Source organism: Talpa occidentalis, unplaced genomic scaffold (genome assembly GCF_014898055.3).
Source record: "Talpa occidentalis isolate TD23 unplaced genomic scaffold, MPIMG_talOcc4v2.1 talOcc4.4, whole genome shotgun sequence".
In the NCBI taxonomy this organism is placed as follows: Eukaryota; Metazoa; Chordata; class Mammalia; order Eulipotyphla; family Talpidae; genus Talpa; species Talpa occidentalis.
Genome location: NW_023604295.1, coordinates 39,498,131 through 39,525,442, shown reverse-complemented (window position 1 = coordinate 39,525,442; position 27,312 = coordinate 39,498,131). Strand labels below are relative to the sequence as shown.

The 27,312-nt window shown below is 49.3% G+C and overlaps 1 protein-coding gene across 1 annotated transcript; it reads left to right on the top strand.

Annotated features, from left to right (window-relative positions):
* The first annotated feature begins 5,017 nt into the window (after positions 1-5,017).
* LRRC15 (leucine rich repeat containing 15) lies at positions 5,018-17,763 on the top strand. Its single transcript, XM_037525303.1, has 2 exons — positions 5,018-5,050; positions 12,554-17,763. Exon 2 carries the CDS (start codon positions 12,559-12,561, stop codon positions 14,302-14,304), a length of 1,746 nt encoding a protein of 581 aa, XP_037381200.1. The 5' UTR covers positions 5,018-5,050; positions 12,554-12,558; the 3' UTR covers positions 14,305-17,763.
* The last annotated feature ends 9,549 nt before the right edge of the window (positions 17,764-27,312 follow it).

Genomic DNA, 27,312 nt, shown 5'->3' with positions numbered 1-27,312 from the left:
TAAAAATCCATCTTCTTTAAACTCTTGCTACTTTGGGCACATTTTGTTATGGCGTCCTAATGTATCATAACAGTCCCATTGCTGATTTATAATGATGCACACTTGAAACCTAAATAATGTTGTAAACCAATGTTACTTCAATAAAAAATTAAAGGAGCTTTCCTGGTGGTGCAGGGGTTGAAGTCTCAGCACTATCAAGCTTTTGCTAGCCTCTGCAACAAGAGTTTGATCCCTGGCTAGGGAGCTACCCACATGGTGCAGCAGACCTCTCCTGTATCCCCTGCTATTCCCTTCAGTGGATCCACCTGTTCTGCTCCCCACTCTGTCTCTGGTGGATGCTCTCACCCCTGCACCTCTGGCCTGTACCACAGTTCTTGTATGCATAAATAAATGAAATAAATATTTAAAAAAAAATAGAACTTTGAATTCCCTTGAATTCTCCCGTAGCTGCCCCTCTCCCTCTTCCCCAGAGCAGACTTAGGTGATCTCTGAAAGTGGTTCACTAGTCACTGGACCCAGAAAACCCTATGAAATCATAGAAAACAAGAGTTCAAATCTTTGTTCTTGGTCTAAGAACACTCGTCAAATTGCCCAGCACATCAAGGGTATTTATATTTGAAAAACCACCAAGTGTCTGAAGGACATCGCTTTACACTTTCCTGTTGTTCCGTCATTACAGCAGTGCTCTTGGTGCGCCCTGGCCAAACAGTAGGGCTGGATGCAGAGTTGTGATCCCCAAAAAAGCTAGATGTAGAGTTGTGACCCCAAAAGAATGCTGAATTTCTACTGCACATGCTTAAAAATGCAGAGTGTAAAGCTGAACATATGGGTTTGGATGTAGAGTCTCTGGTCAGCGAGCACATCCTGGTGAACAAAGCTCCAACGATGCGCTGCAGAACTTAGAGTTCAAGGCCACATCAGCCCTGCCACAGGGAGAGGATGCTTGCTGGAAAGAGCAGGCCTCTTTGTAAACAAGAAGAGGAGGTTGCACAGAAGAAACTGAAACAATGAAAATTGATGGCTTGGGAATGGATTCAGCATAAAATAAATGCAAATTAAAGTAAAAGCAGAAGGGTAAACAAATATATAATAGAACTTTGTTCTTTGCCTTTTAATTAGTTGTTCTAATGATCAATTAGAGGCAATTCAGGAATGTATGTTCATTTAAATGAAACATAAAACAACACAGATAGAAAAAAATCCTATTCATCGTTGCTCTCTTCTCCCACAGCCACAGCAGTTTTGAGTGTGTTCTTCCAGATCTTCTATGCGTTGTGTGTAGGTATAGATAAAGCTACATGTATGCGTGTCTGTGCATGTGTGATGTTGGTATTCACTGGGTGAGATTTCCTTTCACCTGCACTGCCCCCTCTCGTTTCTCCCCATCTGTGCTGGGAACCTGGATTGATGGCCTTAGGTGGCTGTGTGCTCCTTCAACCCACAGTCCTGTTAGGAGAGATTTACAAGAGAGCAAAAAAGGGGAGCCTGCTTGTCTTTGAGAGTCACTGTTCTGAGGAGCAAGCTGAACTTCCTCCTGCAGATGAGTCAGGGCTGTGGGAATAACTGGGAGCTGTGGCTGCCCATCCAACATTCTCTGGCTCCAGTGAGGGGAGCAGCCAGTGAAAGCCAGTAGGTTACTGAGAGGGAAAAGACGTGGGGATGCAGGCAGAGACATGAGCCCTGGTGTCCATCCCAGTCCAGTGCTGTGGACACAGAAGGGCCATTCGATGGGAAAAGGGACACTTTGCACGACTTCCTAGCATTTTGTGTTAGCATGGTGGACACATTGTGAGGATACTTTCCTCACTAGGTTCCCTCACATGCTGAACTAGAACTGAGGAGCTACACATTTATGAGTTTCCCCCAAAACCAGTAAGGACAATCATATTATATAATCTGCTAAATGCATTAGATATATTTTTCTTTCTCAACAAATAAAGAGCAGCCCATGTGTTAGAACTGGCTACCTGCTACGGTGGGCATGACGGTGGAGTCTCTGTCTGCCTGTGGACAACTGTGTTTATAATGACCTGCCATTGCACACGGTGTGTTGAGCACTTCTGAACATAGAGCTTTGTGTGCACATATGGCCAGGTCTGTGTAAGTGGCAAGGGCCTTGGTAACTGGTTTACACATTCTGAATTTTGATAGCCACTGTTCGACCAGTTTCTATTCCCATCAACAGTGCATGAGACCATGCCCACCCAGGCCAGCCTGTGTTCTCTCCATCTTTGTTATCTGCCAACCTACCAAGGGGACTTCGTTGTGTGGTACTGACACCCTGCCCCCCTGAAGTAGACAGAGCAGCGTCATAACTTCAGGGATGCTAGGTCACATGACCTCCAATTCCAAGGATTCTATGCTCATTAGCTAGAGCACAGAAACATACGTGGGTGGGGGCAGTGGGACTTCTCTGAAGCCCTGAGGCAACCCTGGACTTCTGGTTCTTCAGGGGGCCTGGAAAGTGAGCCTTGAAGTTTACAGGGCCTGTGGGTGGTGATTCAGGCTTTTACTTTCACCATAATAGATCTCATTTCTGGGGGTTGATGGGCCATTTTGCTTTTCTGAGGTAGTGAGCGTGTGTTCCAATGAAGGAGAGCTTGTCAGTATGCAGAAACTCAGAGGTGCTGTGATTGGACCCCTAGAACGACCCCCAATCTGGGGAGCTGGTTCTTCCCGCATGACTCAGCCCACATCCTGTCATGAGGCCCAAAGGGGATGACAGGAGTGCTTTGCCTTGTGGGCACCCAAGGGTGGTCCGTGAAATCCTGAACCCCTGCCAGATGCCATGACCTGCTGTGTGGCTCAGACTCTGTCTCTCCTTCCTCCAAAACCAGTGGTAGTTCCTGCAGAGGAACCTCACACTCCTCAGGGAGGCTGCCCAACCTCTCTGGTGAGGCCTGTTATACCCCCTGGGCTCCAAGGCTCTGAGTGTGCAGTCCATAGTGCTCCCTCCTTCCTGATGATGATTCTCCTTGCCTCTCTCTCCTACATTTCCAGATCCATCTCATCCTTTATGGCTACTTTCTACATAAAACTCAAGTCCTATCCCTTCAAGTGTGCCCACATTTATCAACCTTACCCAGAGGAAGGTCCTGTCAGTGACCTCACTTCCCTGATCCTCCTTCAGTCTTCACTCTGCATCTGTCTAGACACAGTCACTCTTCTATCTGTAATAGATGTGCATCTGAGCACACAACCCAATGGGGGTGGAAATAGCGTACAATTCACAGTCTAGGCTTCTGCCACTTAGCGTGTGATCGCAGGCAAATTAGTCAACTGCCCTGGGCCTCAGCTTTCCTATCTGTAAAATGGGAGTAAAACTCCCACTCACAGGATTAGTTAGTAGATTGTGGTTCTCATTTGTGTGAGTGTGCGTGTGCATGTTTTGACACTCTTGCCAATGTGTAGAGGTATTTTTGGTGGTCAGGCCTTGGAAGAGATGCTGCCACTGATATCTAGCCAGTAGATGCCAGGGGTGCTCTAAACACCCTACAATACACAGGACAACTCTCCACCACAAGGAATTCTCTGGCCCCAAATGTCAGCAGAGATGAAGTTGGGAAACTTGGTATCAGTGAAACAATGTGTAGATGTGATGTCATACCTGTGGCTCTGGTTCACACAGTTGCCTCATGAACATCCATGCTGCTTCCCTTGCCCCCTGAGTCAGTTTTTTAGGGCAAGAAACATCTGATTCATCCCTGGGTTGCCCACAGCTCTGTCACAAGGCCTAGCCCCAAGGGGCTGGATAGAAGGGTGAGGCAGGAAGGAAAGATGAGGAGAGGGGTATTGTTATTCTTGCAAGTTCCATGAAAGGAAGCAGAAGACCCTGATTTTGGGGTTTGGAGGTGCCGGGTAGTAAGAGCGAGGGTGTTTTCCACACAAACTTTATTTGGAAGGGAGGTTGGTGGCTGAAGTGATGGGGCTGCGAGCTGTGTGGAGCAGTGCCTGTCTGCGGACCCGGGTCTCTGGAGGGACAGGGCACTTTTTGTTTCTGGTCCAGGATCCCGGTGCTGGGTGAGGAGGAATGCGCATGATTCAGGCTGCCAGGCTGGCCGTGTCGCGAGCCACCCAAATGACTATTCGGTAATGACTCTGCGCACTTTTATGTCAGTCTTTCATCGCAGATCTCAAAGCACGGGCAAGCATTAATTAGGGCTCTGGGTACTCAGTGAGGCAGTATGTAAATATCACTCTCCCCAGCTGGCTGAGAGGGTAAACTGAGCCAGGGCAGGGCAGGTGGCTGCAGCCCAATGCAGCTCACGCTTTGTTGACGTTCCGTCTCAAATGAGAAGTTGAGGTTTGGCAGCCTCCTTGCCACTCCCCAGCCTGACTTTTTTCTTTCCTCCCTTCGCCCTCTTGGGGATACCCTGAATAGAAAGGGTTTCTTGTCCCTCTCTGGGGCATCAGGTGCAGGCGCCCATGCAGAGGTGAAGGACATAGCACCTTTCCTTTCTCCAATAAGCCCCTTCACTGGGGTGTGTACCACTTCTGGCAGGAAGCAGTGAGGGGACAGCGGACGATGTCAGAAGCTCACTGAAACATTGTCCTTAGGAGACACAGCTGAGGGAGGGCAAATTTCACCTTTCCTTGGAATTTAAAATAAATGCTTCCCCCAAATTGTTGAGAATAGGCGTGTTCCTTGTATTACCCTTGCAGCTATTCTATAAAATTGAAGCAACCTCCAAATAAAACCTTTGCAAGAAGAAAGAACCTGCCTTTTCTCGAGCCTCTGCTCCTCTCTAGAGCCTCGTGGCCAGGGCAGCCAGCAAATCTGAAAGAAACATGGAGGGAAAGTAGAAAAGAGGAAAATGTGCGTGTCTGTGTTAAGAAAGCCCCTTCGGCGGCGGAGCTCCCAGTCACCCTGTTGCTTTGCTGGGGCTTCAGTGGCGGCTGTCGTCCCTCCCCGCCGCCCTGGCGACACTGCCCCCTGCGGTGACTCACGGCCGGGATCGCTTAAATACCGGGAGGAGGGCAGGGCGAGCGGCACTCATGCTGCAGCCGTGAGCTCTAGTCCTCTTCTACGGCTCCCTCTGGTCCACAGCGGGTAAGTTGGTGGCTGCTGGTAAGTAGGCAGCCCGGCCCCTCCCTCCTCCTTCCCTCCTGCGGACACCACAAGGTCCCAGCCGGCCATCTCCCCATCTCTGCCCCATCTGGCCTTTTGCTAACCCTGTTCCTTGGAGAGAGACTCCAAAAGGGGCAGGGCTGGGGATGCACTCCGGACATTGCTAGCTGGAGCCTGCGCTGGAAGGCATGGCCCATGGCGCCTGGGTCCCTAGCCCCTCTCTGCAGGTCCTGCTCTACTTGCCTTTACCATCCCATGATGTCAGTCCCAGGGGCTGAGAAGATATTTTGGATGGACAGGATGCGTTGAAGTTTGACTAAACTATCATACCCATTACCCATCAAGTTTAGCTCATCCTGGATACTGGCTCCATTGGAGGAAGCATTTCTTTCTTTCTTTTTCTTTTTTTTTAAGGCTCTCTTTTTAGGACCCCATGTATCTTTCCTGACACCGTGGTGACCTGTGACCTGTCCTGCATTTGGGTCTGTCCAGGACCAATGAGATCTTCCTTCTTGAGGGCTTTCCCAGGGAAAGACCCTCTTTTGTGGACTTAATCTGTTACATAAGCAACTCCAGCAGAATAGGCTTGGATTTCCTATTTGGACTGCAGTTGTGGACTTAGAATTGTTCTGGCTTCCAAGTTTGTGTGTGGCTTAGGTGACCCTGTTCTGGCAGCTCTCCTCTCTTGCCAGCCAGAGGTGGATTTGTGCTGAGGGTGGTATGATTTCAAAACTGTGACTGTCTTACCTTTACTAGTATCTCTGCTCAAATGTAGAGCAGGAGCAGGGCCAAGTTATCAGCTATAGAAACCCAGGTCTTTTCTGCAGCTTCTCACCTGCACCTGAGAGTGAGACATTTTACCTCCAGGGTCAAATCTATCACTCAGACTGCAGGTGCTGGAGGATTGTCTGGGATTGTATCTCTCTATATCAGGTAGCTCTCAGATGCACTGGTGCCACTGTCTCCATAATTCAGGAATTCTCTAATGGAGACTTTCCTTTTATTCTGCATCACTTGAACATCTGGGGCACATTCAGGACTAGACAGACCCAATTGTCTGTGGTCTTGAGTCACCAGCAGGCTCCACAGTGTTGAGACAGGCATGTGAGGGTGGGCAGGGCTGGGGGGAGGGTTCTGAACAGAGCTGCATGTATGGAAGGCTGTTCCAGAGCAGGGGGACTGTATCTGGGCTTGCTCACTAAATAGAGGCAGCGATGGGGAGCAGGTAGGAGTGGATCCAGATGTGGAGAAATAAATAGCGACAGGAGACTTCTCTCCTGTACCAACTTGGTTCTGCCTGCAAACACTCCCGAGGCTGTGATTACACATAGCAATTTGCTTCTCTGAATCCTGACCACGAAAGATCGACTGCAACTTCTGGTTTCACTCCCTCCTTTGGGACCCAGGATTTGGAAACTGCCTGAAATGTTTCGATGAGAGGCTGATCCATGTCTATTTCATTTGGGGCCCCTACTTGTTACCCTGTGAAGGGGCTATAGACCATGGCTGTTTTAATCGGAACCTCATGGGGGAGCTTCTCCTTGCTCTGTTGATAAATTTGTCAGTATCTCCTGCTACTTTTGCCAGGCTAATTATAGCCCTGCTTTGACCTCTGCAAGAAACCAAGTTCTACCTCCCTTAACCCGGGGGCTGGAAAGAATTGGCTTTTTCTTACTAACTTTTAAAAAACAAATGAACAATAATTTGGATTTGAAAGGCACTAGAGATGGGGGTCAACAACCTTGAGTGAGGCAGGAGCTGAGGGTGTGCCTGGTCTTATCTTGGGCTCTGGGGTGCTTTGGGTTTGGCAAAGCCTTGAATGGGGCCATGTGATGAGATTACAGGATCACCCCCTCCACTTTTACTTTCTCTTTTCGCTCTTCTCCTCCACTCCTCCACACCACTCAAGAGCATCAGAGGGAGCAAAGCCACCTCGTCCCCCCATCCTAGGCATGCCAGACACACGGGTAATAAGATACGGAAGACTAGTGATAAAGTTCAGGGGTTCGCCAAGCATTGTGATTAGGGAGAACACTGATCTAGGTGTCGGGAATCTTCAATAGACCGATGACCTTTGGTCAAGTCCCTTCCTTCCTGTGGGTCCCTAATTTTCCTATCCACAAAATCACCAGATGGTTTGACCAGATGGTCTTACCAGGCCCTGGCACCTTTGATGCCCTGGGCTCAGTCTAAGCACTGCCTCAGGAAGCAGCATCTACTCCTGGGTTCAGCTTCGCACACACCCAGATTTCTGACAGAGATGCAGAAAGGACCACTAGAGGGAATGTCTATCAAGGAGCCGGAGCACGCTGGTGGTCTGAGCTGTGAGTCATGCAGCTCAGGAGAGGGGTCCCAGCCATTTAGGCTCAAGTGCTGCTGAGTGCGGCTTGTGGACACCTGCAGCGGAGTCACTTGGGGAACTGGTTAAACATGCAGGGTCCTGGGCACCCCAGACCTAGGGACCAGGGTGTCTGTGGGTGGAGCCTCCGGAGATCCCGATTTTACTCAATAGCATGAGGAACAGTAATTACAACTAAAATTTATTGGGTGCTTATTTTGTGCGAAGACTAAGTGCTTTACGTCTATTAACTCACTTAATCCTCACAGTAACCACGCTATGAGGTCAGCTCTGTCAGCAAGCTTCCCAGGTACTTCCAGGCAATTTTTATGTCCTGCGCTGGGAAGGGGGAGGTTCCCCTATTTAGTAAGAATGAGATGTCTGTACACACTGAGCCTTTCAGCCAGATGGCAACTTCAGGGCTGTTGGGCTGAGCACTGAAGAGAAGCTTGGTTGAATCTGACACTGGCTTAGGGGTGCGTGTGTGTGTATGTGGAGGGAAAAACCCCTCAACAACTTACAACTTCAAGTCTGGCATTTCCCTCAGGACCCTTCAGACTGACCAGGGAAGCATCTCACTGAGGCCATGCTTAGGGAGACCTCTGAGGGGAAAGCCACAGGGTAGGGAGGGAAATTTCTCTGGGCCTCAGTTTCCCCAGGTGTGCTGGGAGGGCCAGGACCACCAGTTCCCTAGGGCCCCTGTCAACACCCAGACTCCATGAAATGCTATTGACAATGTGCACTGATTAACCAGTGGGATTCTGCTTGGAAAACTCTGAAACAAGGTGGGCCTGAAAAGGTGGGCAGATGTTTCTCAAATCTTGGTATGAAGGTGGGGCCAAGCCAGGTGGCATTGCTGGTGCTTTGGCATGCCTTCTCATGAAGAGCAGGTGAAGGGAATGGGTTAGGGAGGCTTCAGGCCTCTCTTTTTGTCCCCCCTCAAAAGATGTCAGAGTTATCAAGGGCCTTTGGGAGTCCTTATAGGAAGGAGCTGAGGCCTGGAGAATTTACCTAAATTCAGGTCCATCTTAGTGTCAAGACCAGATTTATGCGTCAGTCTCTAGGCTCCTTCCAAAAGCTTTGCTCTGTGGCATTTAAATAAGAAGGCATCTCGGGAACATCGTATTTAGGGAATGTGAATGTGAATGATGTTATTAAACCAAAAAAGTCCCAACCCTCCAACCAACAAAGCCCAGGGCTTTGAGGCAAATTATGTGTTTGCTTGTGAATCATAGGCTGCTCTTGCTAAGAGACCCCCAGAGTGCCGGTCCCAGCGCTTCTGCTCCTGGGAAGGGATGCCATTGGGTGTCCAGGTGAGCTGTCTGTCCTTCTGTCTGTCTCCTGGTCTCACTGACTTTCCAGGCCAGCACTGTCGCCAAGCGGCACCTCCTAGGACAGGAGCTGGACCAAGTGACTGCAGTGGCTGAGGACATGATTGGTCACCTGGGGAGGAGGGTGTAATTAGGGTAGCTTTGTGGATCTTTAACTGGCATTTGTCACAGCTGCCAAGCAGCACCGGGCAGCGTGGGCTATTAGGCTGCACTGTGCTGGGCTCCTGAGGGCTGCAGGCTGCTGAGCCTCTGTCTGAGAAGACTGCTGAGATACAAGGGCCCTACTCCCAGGTCTGCTGGGTAACTCCGCCCTGCCCTGAGGGCTCCGCAGCTGGTTTGAGGTGGACTTTCTGGAGGGCCTTTGGAGTAGGTGGTGCCAGCTGTGGCAGTAACAAGTGCTGGAAAACAGGAAACCACTGCATGTGGTGCCGGGGTGGGCTCTGCAGACATGAGGATTTATAAAAAGAAAAATCTGCAAATTCCTGAAATTTTTGTCAAGCTGAGTATGGCCTACTTTAAACAACAATGGCTCTGTTCCCATAAGAGAATTATCTTTGCCCTCCTCTTCCCAAGCCTCAGGGTACCCTCCCTGGGGCTGACTTGAAGCCCCCTCCTCAACTGCGGAGGATGAGAGACGGTATAAGATGGGTCCTCAGAGGGTGCCTCGCCTCACACCCTCATTTACACATGGGCAAATTAGAACCCATCTGCCCAGGCTATGGGTTCTTATTTAAACTCTGATGCTTGGGTGTGGGGCCATTTTGAAGCATGCCAGGCATGGCAGTGCAAGCTGGGATGTCCCTAGGGGAATTTAGAGCTTCACCTTTGGTAAGGCAGTCCAGGGGGTCAGTCTCTCCCCCACACACACATGCTACGGAATGGGCAAACTCCCACACCTGTCCATGCAACCCTGGGAGCACAGGTCTGTCAAATGGATGTCATCTCCTTGCTTTGGGATTCAAACTTAGAATCTTAAAGTCTTGGGAGGTGAATAGGACATCAGCTGCCATCTAGGCCATATCCTGCTATGTGTGAGAATCTTCTCTCCAGCTTCCTTGCCAAGTAGTTGCTCAGCTTCCAGTCAAACACTTGCAATGATGGGGAGTTTACTACTTCTCTGAGGCAGTCCATGCTGACTTGAACAAGGTCTCTTTGGGGGTGAACTGGAATCTGCTATCCCATAGCTTCTGCCCACTAGTATTGAGCTCTGGAGCCACTCTGAGTAAAGGTGCCTTTTTTTTTTTTTTAATTCCAGGGCAACTCTTCCTGTATAGAAGAAAAGTACTTGTGGGCTTCTTGCATCTCTTCTTCTGGTTGTTCATCCACAGTCTCTTCAGTGGAGTTTCAGATATTTCCTTCTGTCTCATCCTTCTCTAGAAAGTCTTTAAGAGAGCAATTGTCATTTCCTTCTTGAATTTCAGGGCAGAACTGGGCACAGCACTATAGGTGTGGCCTGATCAGGGCTGTGTAAGACCATCCCCTCCTTTGTTCTGCACTCATACTTTTATTAATGCAATCTGAGGTCACATTAGCTTTTGCAAGCTGTCTTCTTTCTTGTTACCATCAATTAAAAGCCCTATATATTTCTCCTGGCGTAGATGTTGAGTCACTTTTTTCTGTGCCTCCTGTTTAAGCATTTAGTGTTCTGCTTTCAGATTCTGGAGCTGACATTTGTCTATACAAGTTTATTCTTTTAGATGTGTCCATAGCTTAATCTGGTCCCATTTGTTTGTGTCTAGAGTCCATTGGCCAAGTTATTCTTCCTTTCTTTTCTTTCCTGTTCTGCACACTTAGTCAAGTCCTTATTGCAACAGTATAGCAGGTCGGCCTTGGATGGACTGTGAATAAGTGAACTGTCAAGGTCTGGCTGGGTGAAGATGAATTTGGCTTCTGTCCTCAGAGTAAACTTTTGGGGAAGCAGGAGAAGGGTGTATTGAGCTGAGGCCAGGTTGGGATGCCTGGATTATTCTGAGGCATGGGCTAGATTCAGGACTCCATGGGTTGAGGAGACAAAGGGGCCAGAGAAATATCTTCTCCACACAGCCAGTTTGTGCTTGACATGTATAATTTGAAATTCCTTCCTGTGACTCAGGATTTTTGCTCATTTAAAGGGGAAGTGCTGTATGAACACTCAAAGAATTCTCCCAGTAATCTGGAGATGGAGGTTTTAAGCTCTGAGCCTCAATTTCCCTCCTTCCTTCCCAGCCTCATAAAATGATGGCAATGTATGTCGAGCTGTTCTTAACCCTGATGAACCTCAGGTGGAAGTCACAGAAGTCCTTAGTGCCTAAACTAAGAGTGCCAAGGTTAGAAGCACTGTGAGGCCTTTCTGCTCTGAGTCTATAAAGCCCATGATGTGGATGAAATTGGAACAGCCATTTGCACAGTACTGCGTGGGGTGCCCGCACACCCATCCCTAGTGTGCTCCTCACAACAACCTGGGGGCAGGGGGTGGGGGAGGCGGAAATTAGCATACTGATTTAATAGATGAGGAAGCTGAGCTTGGAGGCCTCAAGCTTCACTCAAGGTCAAATAGCTAGTTAGTGGTCCTTAAATGTTTGTGTAGGGACCAGTCTCCATGTTTCCTGCCTTCACATTCTTTTTTTTAATATTTATTTTATTTATTTATGCATATAAGAACTGGGTGTAAGCCAGAGGTACGGGAGGGTGAGATGATTCATCAGAGACAGAGTGGGGAGCAGAACAGGCAGATTAACTGAAATACACAGCTGAGGGGAGCAGCGGGTAAGACAGGCGAGGTCTGCTATGCCAGGTGGGTTAGCTCCCTGGCCAGGGTTTGAACTCAGGCTATAGTGATGACAACGCTGAGACTTAATCCCTGTGCCACCAGGGAGGCCCAAGATCACTCAATGTTTCTTTGTGGCTGCTGGGACAAGGACCCAGAGGCAGATCCCAGGCATCAGCTGAGCCTCTGTACCTCTTTCCAGCAAGACAGGAAGTGGTGGAGATGATGATTTCCTCTTGTTGGAAAGCTGGTTGTGTTTAACCTGGATGGGCACAAGTGAAATGCTTCCCAAAGGGGCAGGTTGGTGATAGTGGTGTTGGGACAGGGCGGGGCAGGGTGGGGCTCAGGAGGAAAAAGCTGAGCTCCTCTGCAGTTTTTTCCCACTGGATCACCAGAGTGCTCTTGCCTGTGCGAGCTGCTGCTTCTCCTGGAAGGCTGCCAAGTGTGGCCTCAGCACCTCTCCCCCACCCTCCGGCCAGTTTCAGGCCCTATTTATTTGTTCTCATTTCCTCTCAGTTCTTTCTAAGGAGGCCATGTTGGACCAGAAAGTTCAGGTGCTCTGAGTTTACTCTATATAGAGGTGAATAAAATACTGTTCCTGCCTTAAGGATAGAGGATGAAAGACAGATATCCCTGCCCTTGAAAGGCTTATTGGCTAGTGAAGGAGACAAAGAACAGGAACACAAGAAATGCCCTAAGTTGTGGCCTGTGCCATCATGGAGCTTGGGAAGACCACCCACATGGGAGAGCAATTAATGCTGACTCACGGAACCTGGGAAAGCTTCCTAGAAGTGATTGCATTTACATTAGACTTGGAGGTATGGAAAAGATTTGGATGAGGATGAGAGCACGCCAGGTCGGGGCAGCTGCTTGGGCAAAGGCATGGAAGTAGGAAGGCATGAGGGATGGAGAGGAAGCCTGCTGGAGCAGACCACAGGTAACATACGTTGGGTATGTTGCGATGAGCTTAAAGGCAGGCAGTATTTGGCATTGAATGTTGATGTTGGCTTACAAACAGCTGCATCATGAGTGAGGTGACCTTGACTCATGTGTGCTTTCTCCCCTTGCAGAGGCCATGCCATTGAAACATTATCTCCTTTTGCTGGTGGGCTGCCAGGCCTTGAGTGCAGGGCTAGCCTACTATGGCTGCCCTAGCGAGTGTACCTGCTCCAGGTCCTCCCAGGTGGAGTGCAATGGGGCACGCATCGTGGCAGTGCCTACCCCTCTGCCCTGGAACGCCATGAGCCTGCAGATTCTCAACACACACATCACTGAACTCAACGAGTCCCCATTCCTCAACATCTCAGCCCTCATTGCCCTGAGGATCGAGAAGAATGAACTGTCCCACATCATGCCTGGTGCCTTCCGCAACCTGGGCTCCCTGCGTTACCTCAGTCTTGCCAATAACAAGCTTCAGGTTCTGCCTATTGGCCTCTTCCAGGGCCTAGACAACCTGGAGTCACTTCTCCTGTCCAGCAACCAGCTAGTGCAGATCCAGCCGGCGCACTTCTCCCAGTGTGGCAACCTCAAGGAGCTGCAGCTGCACGGCAACCACCTGGAGTATGTCCCTGATGGTGTCTTCGACCACTTGGTGGGCCTCACCAAGCTCAATCTCGGCAAGAATAGCCTCACCCACCTCTCCCCCAGGGTCTTCCAGCGCCTGGGCAACCTCCAGGTGCTCCGGCTCTATGAGAACAGACTCTCGGACATCCCCATGGGCACTTTCGATGGGCTTGGCAACCTCCAGGAGCTGGCCCTTCAGCAGAACCAGATTGGTATGCTCTCCCCTGGCCTCTTCCACAACAACCGTAACCTCCAGAGGCTCTATCTGTCCAACAACCAGATCTCCCAGTTGCCCCCTGGCATCTTCATGCAGCTGCCCCAGCTCAACCGCCTCACACTCTTTGGGAATTCCCTGAAGGAGCTCTCCCCAGGGATCTTCGGGCCCATGCACAACCTGCGTGAGCTCTGGCTCTATGACAACCACATCACTTCTCTACCTGACAATGTCTTCAGCAACCTCCCCCAGTTGCAGGTCCTGATCCTCAGCCGCAACCAGATCAACCACATCTCCCCGGGGGCCTTCAATGGGCTGATAGAGCTTCGGGAGCTGTCCCTCCATACCAACGCCCTGCAGGAGCTGGATGCCAATGTCTTCCGTGTGTTAGCCAACCTGCAGAACATCTCCCTACAGAACAACCGCCTCAGACAGCTCCCGGGGAACATCTTTGCCAATGTCAATGGCCTCATGACCATCCAGCTGCAGAATAACCAGCTAGAGAACCTGCCTATGGGCATCTTCGATCACTTGGGGAACCTGTGTGAGCTGCGGCTCTATGACAACCCCTGGAGGTGTGACTCAGACATCCTCCCGCTGCGCAACTGGCTCCTGGTCAACAAGCTCAAGTTGGGGACGGACACACTCCCGGTATGTTTCAGCCCAGCCAATGTCCGAGGCCAGTCCCTCATCATCATCAATGTCAATGTCCAAGTCCCTAGTGCCCAGAGTCCCATGTCACCCGAGGGGCCCGCCTACTCGGAAACGCCACAGTACCCAGGAACATCAAGCTACCCTGACACCACCTCCTCCACCACTGAATTCACCACCATGGATGACTACACAGACATGACCACTGTTGAGAACATCGATGACCGAGGCAAGTGGGGCATGACCCGGGCCCAGAGTGGGCTGGCCATCGCTGCCATTGTCATTGGCGTCATTGCCCTGGCCTGCTCCCTGGCTGCCTGCATCTGCTGTTGCTGCTGCAAGAAGAGGAGCCACGCAGTCCTGATGCAGATGAAAGCACCCAATGAGTGCTAAAGAGGCAGCTGAAGGCAGGGCTGGGGGAAAGAGGGGCCACAGAGGAGCTGGGAATTTCATCGGTCAGCCTTCACCTCCGGGTGCACAGAGTCATCCCCTGATCCCACTCTGTGGGTCCTGAGAGATAGGGGTCCCACCTTTCCCTGACCTGCCTTGTTCTCCTGTCTCCAGGAGAAGTAGGTCGTATGGGACTTTCTTCCCACCAGGGAGGGCCTACAGATCATGGCAAAGCCTTCTGGGGTTCTCATTTGTATCCCGGAGCTTCTCGCAGAAAGCCCCTCCTCCGAAGCCTCACCAGCACTCCTCCCAGAACAACCTGCCCCAGCCTGCCCTCCTGCTGGCCTCCGTAGACTCAGTTATCACAATGCCTGCCCACTTTGTGGGAATAGTTCTCCACAGGGACAGTCCCTCTTTCAAGTATTATGTACGTTGATAAACCCTCTTTTGCTCCTTTTGTTTGTGTTCCCTCAAATGAAACGTCTCTCCTTGATTTTCTGCTCCTGAAGGCAGGGTGAGTTCTCTCCCTTAAAGAAGGCTTCAGACCACTGAACTGGTTTCTTAAGAGGTGCCCAGCATCCTGGTTTTCTAGGTGCTGTGAAAGTGAAGGAACACGACACTCCTCGGTGCCTGCCTGGAGTCAGAGCCGTCAGCACCGTGTCCCTTGTGACTTTTGTCTGGAAAACAAAGAAAGGCACCATGCAAATCCAACCTTTCAGAGGATACTTCCAGACAGAAATGTTACCTTGAAAAATTTAACCCTTAAAGGAATAAAATAATATAGAAGTCCTGACCCCTAAAAACCTTTAAAATCACCTTATTGGTACCAGATAGAGAAAGCAACCTGGCACCCAGGGGCCTTGTGTTCACCCCTGGGCTTTTTCTCTTTTAACGTTTTACTGAAGAACAACATACATACAGAAAAGGGGGAGCGTGCCAATGTGTGGGTTGACGGGTCGTCACAAACTGTACACTCCCGCGTCATCAGCATCCAGATCAAGAAAAGGGATAGCACTGGTATCCTCCACTCCAGGCTTTCACTGGACAAGACCAGCACTTGTGGAGGTGACATGAACTAAACTGGGGCCTGGCTTCCCATGAGCCAGGATGGGTGTCTCACCGCTCCCCGCCCCAACCAGCACTTGCAAAGGCCCAGCTGCCATGGGTGGAGAATATGAGGGTACACGCTGGCCTGGACAGGAGCTTTTATTAAATCCCCAGACCGGGAGAGGCCCCCAGGCTGGCCGGGGCAGAAGCAACTGGGCTACAACAGCCCACACAACCACACCCCCCTGCCAGCATGCTGCCTGCTGCCCATTGGAGGCCCTTCTGCCTGGGCCTTTTATGGGCATGATATGCCTATAACTGTTTTTAATTTTCACTCTCCCTTTGGGGGAAGTGAAATAGTTCAGAGATGAGATCCTTTAATTGAACAGCCAAGTGTAATGGATGCCACAATCCCTCTAATGTCATGGTAAAACTCAATCAACATTACAGCCAGCTGGCAACTGAGCTTCAGAATTTCAAACACAGAATTTCCACAGCAGGGGACTAGCAGGTCGTGCATCTGCGGACTTTCTGGAGTTTCTCCTGTCTGCGGTCTGGTTATGAGTTGAGTTGTTTGGTCTCCAACTTGAGGTACAGTCACATGATCACATGCCCTCACCACCCTTCCTGTGGCACATATAATGTCACACTGGGAAAGAAATTACACATGTGACGTGCTTGCCTTCCTCTGGATAACTGACCTACCAGTTTAGCAGTTAAAAGTAGTGAAATGGGGATTTGATATCTACTCCTGGAAAGAGCTGCAGTCAATGCTATAAGGATCTAGAAATCTCCCATCAATCCTGACTGGCTGTTATTCAGTCCCTCTGCCCCACAAGACAAGTAAGCACTCCCAAGGGGCCTTGGCAGCATGCTGCTGACAGGATGAGCAGATCTCCCTTCCAGTCCCCTGCACAAAGGGTCTAGGAAGATGTGTAAGAATTAGTGCATTCTATAGCTTTTTACTCTGGCCCAGGGCACCTGGGAGAAATGACATCATCTCACCGAGATAAATCTGGGTGTCCAAAGTGTTTTAGAAATATTTGTAGTAACCGGTAGATGCGCATCAAGACTTGCCAGGGCCCAAAAGAAAGTGAACCCAGTGCTTGGCGCATGGACAACACTGCATGGTGGCCTGGCATACTGATCCTGAGGCCTGCTCTCCTCCAGACAGGAGACATGGGTGGCACTGCATTCCTCAAGGTGCCCCTTGGAACCTGGCACCAGCATCTCATTGTGCAAGAGAACACTGCACTCAAGATGGCAGACAGGTGAGGGAGGAGTCCTCCTCATTCTGTGTGCCCTGACAATCTGAACCCAGAGCCTCAGGTCTTTCTGGCGTTGGTCATCACATTGGAGTACCTTCCTTTCAGGCCTAGGATATGAACATGTCTCCAGAACAAAGACTGGCCAGAGGCCTCAGATGACACCCACCCCCTTACCCCATCAGGAGCAGCCCTCGGGGGGTGGTAGGCCTTGGCCTTCTGAGCTTACCTATTTATTCTCTTCTCTCATCAGAGTAGATTGGATGGAACCATCTGATTCCCTGTTCCTCAGTAGGTGAATCATATTATTTGGTCAGGGAACTGCTGGAGAAGCTGAGTGGAGTTTCCTTTCCAACAGGACTGGCATGAGCCACTTGGGCACCCAAAGTTGAGGCTGGGTCCAGAATTCACTTTGCTTTCCCTCTGCTCACTGGCTCCCAGGTCACCTTGTCAACACCTGCATCTCCATTTGAGTTGTTGGGGGGAAGATAATTAAAGATAATTAAAGTAGAACCACTCTTTTCCAGACATGCTTCTTGTGCATAGGTGCTCCCTCAAGCTCCTGCCAGGCATCCTCTTGTTAACCCTCACAACGCCCTGTGCACAAGTCCTGCCATTATCCCCAGTGAGCAGGCCTGAAGCCACTTGTTCTGCGGCAACATTATTCCACAGGCGGTGTGTATTCCTTCTCTTTTCAGCTTTGTACAAGGCCTCTTGGGGCCGTCTTGGGCTTTCGTCATTAAAGGAAGAAAATGGAAGCCTCTCTCCCACTCCCCCACAAAGTCTTTGCCACCGGGACTGTGAGAATCAAAAGATTTGCAGAAGGCAGGAAAAAATTAAACTCATCCATCCGTTAAAGGAAATAGGCTCCACTCATGAAGTTGTTGGCTTTGGTGTGGATATTGTTCCTCCTTTTTAGAATTTAGAGGCACAACACAGTTGTAGAATACTTCTTGGGCAACCAAACCATTTCCACAGCCTTTTGAATGTCGCTGTAGAGTGGAAGCAAGATATCTCCAAGTCCAGGAAGTTTATGGAGGGTCATCAGCTAGGGGTAACTGGATCACTTGGGTGGGAAACAGGGGTGGATGGATCCCCACCTTTAGAAAATCCAGCTCACAGGACCCACAGTTGGAATTAAAAGGGGTGTTGGGTGGGGCAGTGGTGGTTTTGGGGAGGAAGTAGTGGCAGTGATTCAGAGAGGGTGAAAGGATGCTTCCCCAGGCTAATCTCCCAGCCTGAGGCCTCTCTTCCCCAAAGAGAGATATTTTCACTGACCTGTTGCCTTCACGCTGTTTTCCAGAAGTAGTTCAAATTTGCCTTGCATAGAGAATCATTACAAATAGCCCCAGGTGCTTGGTAGTGCATTTAGAGTATTCTAGGGCCCCCCAGGGTTTTATAGAGTGTGAGCCCTGGTGGGCAGGGTTGGGGTTCTGTCTTTGCTGGATGCTGCTTGTAACAAGTTTGGTGTACAGAATCAACAATAAATGGTATACACAGGATACTTGTGCTCTCTGTGAACATCTTGGTTAAGGGATACCACACCTGTTGATTCTACAATTGTTACCTGCGTGCAAGTCTCACCAAGATAGCATCTCAAAGAAAGTAGATTCTGAGCTGGAAAAAGAACTTTGGAAAATGAATGGGCATCAAATAAGAAATAATACATTTAGAGGTTAGTGTGCTGGAAGGGTCCTTGAGAATAGGCTCAATCCTCTTTATAGATGAAGAAAGTGAGGTCAAGTCAAGAAATGAATTTCCCAAAGTCACCTAGAGGCTGAGCTTGCACTACAATTAGGCCTTCAGAATCCCTGGTTGGAGTTTCATCTATGTCATCAGAAAGACATTGAAGCTCGCTCAGCATTCATCTAACGTGCAGGCATTCAATACATGCACATGCATGCACATATTCACACATGTACATGCCTGTATCCCATCGAGGCTCTGGGTGGGAGGACTACCCTGCATACCTTTGCACTCCTTTCAGTGCTTAGCGCCAGGCCTGGTGAGTTACAGCTCTCAGAGTCACCCTCTGAGTGAAGCTGACACCCTCCCTGTGTCCAAGTGTCCCTCTGGTTCTTTCAGTCTCAGGCTCCTGGAGCTGCCACAGCTGCTGGCCAAGGTCCAGGGCTTGAGAGAGGGCTGATTTTCTCTGCTGTTCCTTTTTTTTCTTCATAGAAGAATTAGGGTGTGGGCCAGAGGTGTGGGGGGAGAAATACACTGCTGAGGGGTGCAGCAGGCCAGACAGGAGAGCTCTGCTGCGCCATGTGGGTTACTCCCTGGCCGGGGATGAAACTCAGGTCTTAGCAGTGATAGTGCTGAGACTTAAGCCCTAGGCCACCAGCAAGGCCCTCTCCTGTTCTTTGACCCACTGCTATGGCCAGCAAAGGGCTTCCAAAAATATTTGCTTGGGTCCCTAAGCTCTTAGATCCTTTCTGTCAGATATGAGCCTGTCCCAGGAGTCTGGGTCAGAATAGGAGTCAGTGGCATGTTCACTATCTTGAAGAGCTGGTCCCTATGATGACCAAGGAAAGCCTCAGTGTCCTTCCCTATCCACTGACCCTTCCACTCAGACAGATTTCTGGAATTCTGGATAACGAGGAAAAGAGTTCGCTTGGTTTTGTACCCATGGTTGAACACCTGCAGACAGGAAAATCACTCCCTCCCTAAGCAACTTATTTCATCCTCAGATCGCTGAAAAGCAGTGTTTTTCAGATTGGGCCAAAGTTCACTTCCCAATAACTGTTCCCCCTTTTAACTCAGAAAAGGCTTAGAAAGTTCATTAGAAAAGCAAATGCAACAAAAGAACAAACCCACAACCCTTGGAGAAAGCCAAGCAGATGCTGATGGCTGGCTGCCCTGGAAACTTGGGTTCCTGGGAACCAGCCTGAACTTTTACAAGAAGGGGTGCCATTATGTACTGCTAATCCCAAGCCTTACCTCTGGGGCAACCTATTGGGAACTTTCTAGGGCCCTAAAGTGCCAAGTTCATGACCCCCGCTGGAATTTGGCCACATCACAGATTTTGTCTGTGGGAGTAGTTCGGGGTCATTTTGTTATCTTCAGAGGCCTTGCCCCAGATTTTCTCCTTTTGTCCCATGACCCTGGTGACATTCCGGGAATGCCAGGCCACGTGAGGGGAGGAACCGCTACCTGGAACTTTGATCAGTGCTGGGGCGGAGCTCACACTGACCACAGAGTGAGCCAGATGCCCTTCTACTCCCGAGGAAGATCCAGGGCAGCCCATCCAGTTCAGCACCTAACGGTAGGTCTCCTGGGGTCACTAGAGAGCCCCTGGGTCTGTGGAGCTAGGAGAGGAGGTTGGCCTGGGGTCGTGACTAGAGAGCAGGAGGGCAGCTAGCTGCTGCCCCCAGCTGTCAGTTTGTCTCCAGCTCAAGGCAGGCTACCTATCCCTTTCCCGCCCTGGGAGGAGAAGCCCTAAATTATCAGCCAGCCTGGGAGAAGGCCGGAGGGGTTCTGAGATGAAGGGACCTGGGCCTTGTGTTCAGGGACTCACAGTGAATGGTGCGGATAAGTAGGTGACCACATGTCTGGGTTTGCCTGGTTCTGCCCTCACTTATGCTTGTCACCTCTCATGATTTTTTCCTAGTTTTGAAATTGAAGTAACATTGCATTATAACATTATATAAGTTTCAATTTATACAAGTTTGTTGTTGAGAATCAACCTGTGTATATGCTACATTTAGTTCACCTCTGAAAGTCTAATTCTATTCTTCCCCATACCATTGTTCCCTTTTTTCCTGGTTACCCCCTTTTCCCCCTTCTTTCCTTCTGGTAACCACTGATTGGTTTTAGAGTTCAAAAGTTTATTTTTGTTTTATTTAGCTCATCTCTTTGTTTTCCCTATATACCACATGCGAGTGGAATCATACTGTGTTTACCTTTCTCCATCTGTCTGATTTCATTTAGTAACACCCACTAGTTCCATCCTTGACGTTGCATAGGACAGGATTTCATCTTATAGCTATGCATGTATATGCATATAACCGAGCAGGATTCCACTGTGTCTACACCCCACATCTTCCTTTATCCACTCAGCATGCGTGCACTTAGATTGATTCCAGTTCTTGGCTGTTGTAAACAGTGCTGCAGTGAACACGGAGGCTCATATATCTTTTGGAATTAGTGTTTTTGCATTTTTTTGGGTAAATACTCAAAACTCACATAATCACTAATCGCTATCCTGTTATCCCCAGAAATGTCTTGATTTACATGATAAAGTGTATAGTCACTGTAGGAATAAAACTTGTATATAGCGACTTTTTGTTGATCAATATTAATCATTTACCAGCCACTGTACTAAGAGTTTTATATTTATTATCTGATTTAGTCTATTTACCATGCAGTGGAGTACTAATTTTAACCCTAAGGGATGCGGTTATAATCACATCTGGGGATACTGAAGCTGAGAGGCGTGAAGTGACTCGCCAGAGACCACACAGCTAATAGGGAGCCATGTCAGAATTTGAGCTCAATCACAGTGCCAGTAGGGCCCAAGCTTCCTCACTCCATGAGGCAGGGTACAGAGGATGACACACAAGAGCCCCAAAACATTCGGCTCAATTCAGCACATAGGGCCTGGGTAGCTTTTCTGTGCCCTGCCCTGATGCAGGTGCCCCGTGGGCTCACAGTCAAGTCCACATTCCATAGTATTCACAGAACAGAGGACCTAAATGGTCAAAGGAGGACATGAGTGACCTGTGGGGGCTGTAGGAGAGGCAATCAAGGAGGACTTCCTGGGGGAATTGAGGCCAGGGAGGATAGAGTTAATGGGGCCACGTAGCAACAGGGAAAGGTGGCACTGGCATTCTAAAGTGGAAGCAACAGAGTAAGGAAGGGCTGGAGGGGGATCGGTAGGGAGCGTTTGATGAAAGGACACTACCCAGTTCATAATCTCTTATTTCCGAATGGTAGCTGTCTCTTCTTCAAGAATACTACGGCAGGTGATAGACAAGCTTCTAAAGTCTGTGCAATGTAATTGCAAGGCAGGAGAGAAATCAAGGGAGCCCTGGTTATGTGCCTGGAAATGGGCTGCATGCTACATATGATCATCTTAGTTTTATAATAACATTTAGCATTATACAAAGTGATACCTGTTTATTATTTTAAAACCATAAAAATAGGGCCTCCCCGGTGGCGCAGCGGTTGAGCGCTGGGTTGCAAAGCTGCCTGCAGCCTCTGCAGTGCCGGTTGGATCCCCGGCTGCTCCCCGGCCACCGGAGGAGGGTCCCACATGGCGCGCAGACCTCTCCTGCCGCCAGCTGCTCCCCTCAGCAGTGTGCTTCGGTCCTTCTGCCTGCTCTGCTCCCTGCTCTGGCTCTGGTGAATTCTTTCACCCTCCTGTGCTTCTGACTGTACCCAGTGCTTATATAAATAAATAAATAAATCTTTAAAAAAAACCATAAAAATACATAATTAAGCAAAGGGAAAAATTAAAATTATCCATAATTCTATTTTCAGAGCTAACCACTGCAAATACCTTGTATATAATCTGTTGTTTTCTATGCACAAATATACTTTAAAAATGGGAACTTAGCATTTGGGGATCCCATATATTTCATTAAAAATATGGAATGCTTTCTTTCCATTAAAACATATATCTACTATATAATTTTAGAGACCTTAGAGAACATTTTCATTAAATAGGGAGACTTCATTTAACCAATCCATCAAATTGGGTATTTAGATTGTTTCTGATGCCACAAGCTTCCTACTATGATCTGCTTCTAGTTACACACTATGACCAAAAAGTATGAGTCTTTCACCTCCCCAAATTCTCCAGTTCTCTGCAGACACCAACTGGATGTTGTACAAGTCAATTCGATTCTGACACTAGCTATCTGAAATTAGTGTAGATGACACAGCTTACAGGTTCAGCCCAAAGGCAGAACCCAGCAGCACGTCCAGACGTCCATCACCACCCTCCGTCCTACTTGACTCTGACTGGAGGTTCCCTCTCCTCAGGTTCAATGATCTCCTATAACAACTCCCAGAACTCAGGGAAACACTGCTTGAGAGTGCCAATTTATTACTGAGGATGCTGTAGGAGAGACAGATGAATAGCCAGCTGAAGAGATAGAAGGTCGGGAAGGGTCCCCCATGCAGGAACTTTTGTCCCCCGAGGAGTTTGGGTTGCAGCACCCTCCTGGCACGCAGATGGTGTCCCCAACAGAGGAGCTCTGCCACCCATCATTTTTGTGTTTTCTGGAGGTTCCATTCTGCAGGCATGATTGAGCCAGCCGTTGGCTTTTGGCAATGGGTGGACTGGGCAGAATCACATGGTCAGGTCCTCTAACACTAGCCTCTATCTTGAAGCTATCGGGGTCCAGGCATGATTGAGCCAGCCATTGGCTTTTGGCAATGGGTGGACTGGGCAGAATCACATGGTCAGGTCCTCTAACACTAGCCTCTATCTTGAAGCTATCGGGGTCCACAACAAACTCAGAGTCTTTGACAGGAAGGATTTGTTATCGTAAATAACAAAAGACACTCCTCTCACTCTCACCACTCAGGAAAGCCCAAGGCTTGGATGCTTTGTTCAGGGAACGTATACATACACATTTCTTATTATCTCACAATATCAGAAAGAAGTCCATGCTAGTGATTGCACTGAATTGCCATGATAACCTGAATGACGCTGTGATTTGGGTAGTATTTCATCACTAGTCTCAATTTGCAAATGCAGAAATGGAGACTCTGAGAGTTTCCTTCACTGTCTGGGACAGCAGGTTTGGGGGCTCCGGCAGAGAGAGGAAGAAGCAGGAGCCCAGCCCAGGTCTGCTGGTCTCAGTTACCTGGTTTGTTTCCCCAGGTCAAAAGGAAAGAAGATGGGGTGCAGGGAACAGCAGGTCTTCCCTGGGGACTTGGATGAGGCAATCAGGGGCTCCAGACGAAACTTGGAAGTCCCTCTTCCCGCTCCTAGTTGTGCTGGGGCCCGGGGGTGGGGTGGTGGTGACAGAATCCAGTGCTGGCGACAAGGCAGATGCTGGTGTGGACAAGTCTGATTGAAACAGCAGTGCCTGGGGCGCTGGGTCTGGGTACTGGCTCCATCACTCTGGGAGAAGTGAGGGTTAGTTCCATGGTAGATGATAAGCAGGTTTGTGGCGCACACAGAAATGTACTAATGCAGAAGAAATGTGAGAAGAGGAAAGAGTACATTTGCAACAATTAACCAAAAAAAAAGTCAAATTTCCTTGACTTGCTGAGAACATGGAACATTTTTGTAGGCATGTGCCAGTCTCTGCATAAATGAAGCAGCATTTCCTTCTTCTGACTGCTGCCCCCCTGGCCCCCTGGTGCCAGCCTCCACAATGCCGAGGGGCACTTTCCCAGTCCAGACCACCCCAGAGATCCTGCTCTTGAGGGTGGGCCAGGAGGGGTCCACATCCCGGACGTCCTGGCCTGAGCCATCTGAATCTGCTCCACTTAGCCAAGGACACATTTCCCTTGCTTGGGAGGAAAGAACTAGAAAAAGATGCTGTAGAGAGGCATCTCGCTGGTCCACGAGAGGTGGTGGGATAACCTCTACAATCTCTAACTACTTCAGAAAAGAGCTGGGCTGACCTGAACTCAGGATCACCCTGATCTTGCTAACGCTCACTCTGTGCGAAGCTCAGGCTGAGCACTGGCCAACTGTTCTCTCACAGAGTCCCTGCAGCAACCCCCTGGGAGGTAATATTGCAGCTCACCATTTTGAAGCCAGGAAAATTGAAGCACAGAGAGTAAGTATTTCAGTGAAGGCCACACAGCTAAAAAGGGATGGAGATAGGATTTGAACCTGATGTCTGACTCCAGAACACAAACTCAGCGTGGGAGAATGAGACTTGGGCTGAATGTGGATCAACTGGAAATAATTATTATTATCCTCTGAGTATTATTCCTGCTTGCTCCAGCCCCAATAGACTGGGGCAAGAGGAGTCTTGCCCTGTACTTTAGAGGCCCTCTTCTGGCTTTGCCTCCTCCTTCCCAAGGGAGGAGAAGTTTGCAAGACCAAAGACCCGTGGGCTGTGTGGATGGTCACCCCTCCCCTAGGTCCATCTTCCTGAGATTGATCATGTCACAGAAGCACAAACCCTCTGAGGTACAGGGGGAGCTGTGGGTGGGGTCTCCATTCACACTACACGACAGTTAGGTGGGGGAAGCAGGGAGAGATAGGCGGTGAGGTTCCCTTGCGTATGGGCACAAATGTGAGGAGCGGGCCTGCCACCCACCCCATGCACTGCCTTACCGTGAGGGGTGGCTGCAAGCACCTTGCTTATATTCAGCCAGTGGTTCTCCCTTCTTAGCCATGTGCTCTTGGGGCAGTTGCTGTAGCTTGGGCAGTTTCCCTGTTCTGGGAATATCCAGATTTACTGGAAATTACAGAGCTTTGTGGCCACCCTCCACTCAGCCACTAGTGTCCCCCTCACCCTCCACCTGCCATCACCCAACCAGAATTTGATTTGTCTGCACTTGCTTGGTTTTCTGTATTTTCTATGCATCAATTGGGTGACTTTTGTTAGAAACTTCTAAAGCACAGTATTTCTTTTTTTTTGTTTGTTTACAATTTTTTTTATTTAACTGAAAATTAAATTTTATTTATTTGTTTGTTTTTTTAATATTAATTTTTTTTATTTTTTACATCATTGTTCATTTTTAAACAATATTTGCGTCCCCCCCACCCCTTCGGGTGTAGTCCCCTCTTCACCTCGGGTGCATTGGGGAAGGAAAGTTTCCTTCCCCAATGCACCCGGGCACCATCACCACAGCCCCCCTGTGCTCCTCCTTGCCTCCCTCTGATCCTTCTCCCTCCTCCTCCCCTGCAGGATGTCTCTGATTTATAATTGTCCATTTTTGCTTTGTTGTGTTTTGTACTGTTATTATTTTTTTACAGTGATGTCTTATTTGGTTCCCTTATATTCCTGATGTAAGTGAAACCATCTGATATTTTTATTTTTCTTTCTGACTTATTTCACTGAGCATAATTCCTTCTAGTTCCATCCACATTGCTGCGAGGCATGAGTTTATCTTTTTTAATTGCTGAATAATATTCCATTGTGTATATAGTATATATATGCCACATCTTCTTGATCCAGTCATCTGTTTTTGGGCATTTGGGCTGTTTCCAGGTTTTGCCTGTAGTAAATAGTGCTAAGCACATTATTTCTTAACAACAGTGGATTAGAAGTTACCCACTGTTAGAGGCACAGGCAAGCAGGAGAGGAGGCCTCAGCTTGTCTCAGTGGGTGAAGCACACTGTCTCCAGGGAGCTTTAGCTTTCCTTTCATGGGCACCTCCCACTTTAGCAGGAGGGATCTGGAAAAGCACCTGGGTTATGCCCACAGTACCCCCTGCAGACACCCTGGAGCAGGGGGCAGGAGGATGGAGAAGGGTTCTTTGCTCACTCTTTCTGTGAGGATCCCGCCAGGCAGCCTTCAGAGCCTTATGTCCAGTGTATGTGATCCAATGTTCTCTGGCCCTTTGAAAACCAAGAGTAAAAGTGGTTATTAAGGAAGGGATGGGTGTGTGGGTGACATTATGGCTTGTTATAAATAAGAATGGCTCCCCTCTGGGGGAGGGAGGACTTGAGGCTGCTCTCACAGCCTGTCTGGTGGTCATTTACTCCAGGCTTGAGCAATTCCAGAAGCATGGCTCTGCCTGCCAGGTTGCTGACTCCAGCCCTGAGGGGTCAGTTCAGCAGCTAGAACTGAGCCACATAAGTCAACATGATGCTGGAAGCTGAGCACAGAGCTGTGAGCACGCTCCTGTCTTCTCAAAAAGGGACAGCCAGGAGCTTGACATTCAGGAGGACTCTGCCAGGGCTGAGAGGAAGGAACAGGGGAGGCTGTCAGGAAAGGCTCTTGTCAAAACCGTTCAGGGTTTTGTGCGGGGGGGGGGGGGGGGGGGGCAAGGGCAGCCCTCAGGGCAGCCCAGGTGGCAGGTGTGGGTGGGGCGATGTCTACCTCATCCCTCTCCAGCCAGGGCACGCTGGCTTTATCTGTAGCCTCTGCAAACAACTCATGAGAAAGAATATGAAATCTCCTTTTCCCAGGGTCCCAGAACCTGGAGGCACATACTTGACTGAGGCGTGTTCCTTTCCCTGTCGTGTCCTGGGGCAGGCAGATCAGTCACTTGTTTAGCCCTTCCCAACCTTCATGTAAAATCCACAGCCTGCACCTTATAGCTTACTCAGCATCTGTGTGAGCATCAGAGGACTCTCAAGGGAGAGGTATGCACTTTCTCAGGGAGAAATTGTGGCTTTCTATTGATTAAGAAAAGAAAATTCTGGAAAAACGGAGAAATATTGAATATCTGAATGAGGGGAGGGTACAGGGGACGGTTGTAAGCACCGTGTTTGCTTGAAGACTTTTGCACACAGTGGGTGCCCTTTGGCGCCAGCCAGAATCAGGCCATGGAAAAGGCAACCAGCAGAGGGCAGCAGAGAGGCAGCCAGCAAAGGGCTTTGGGGAAATCTCCATGTGAATTCTCACTGAAGACAGGTGAATTGAGAAAAACTAGGATTATGTTGCAATGTTGCATGAGGGCCTTTGCCTCCCTCTTTTTCTACCTCCCTTCCTTCCTTCTAGGTTTTACAAATAAGGAACTTGAAGCACAGCTGGATAAGTAATGTGCCCAAGGTCACACAGCGGGAACATGATGGGAGTTGGGGCTTGAATTCACAGTACTTGAATACTCCTAG

What these genes read in the sequence shown, in the direction of transcription:
- LRRC15 (XM_037525303.1), top strand. Translation starts at nt 12,559, where the DNA reads ATGCCATTGAAACATTATCTCCTTTTGCTGGTGGGCTGCCAGGCCTTG.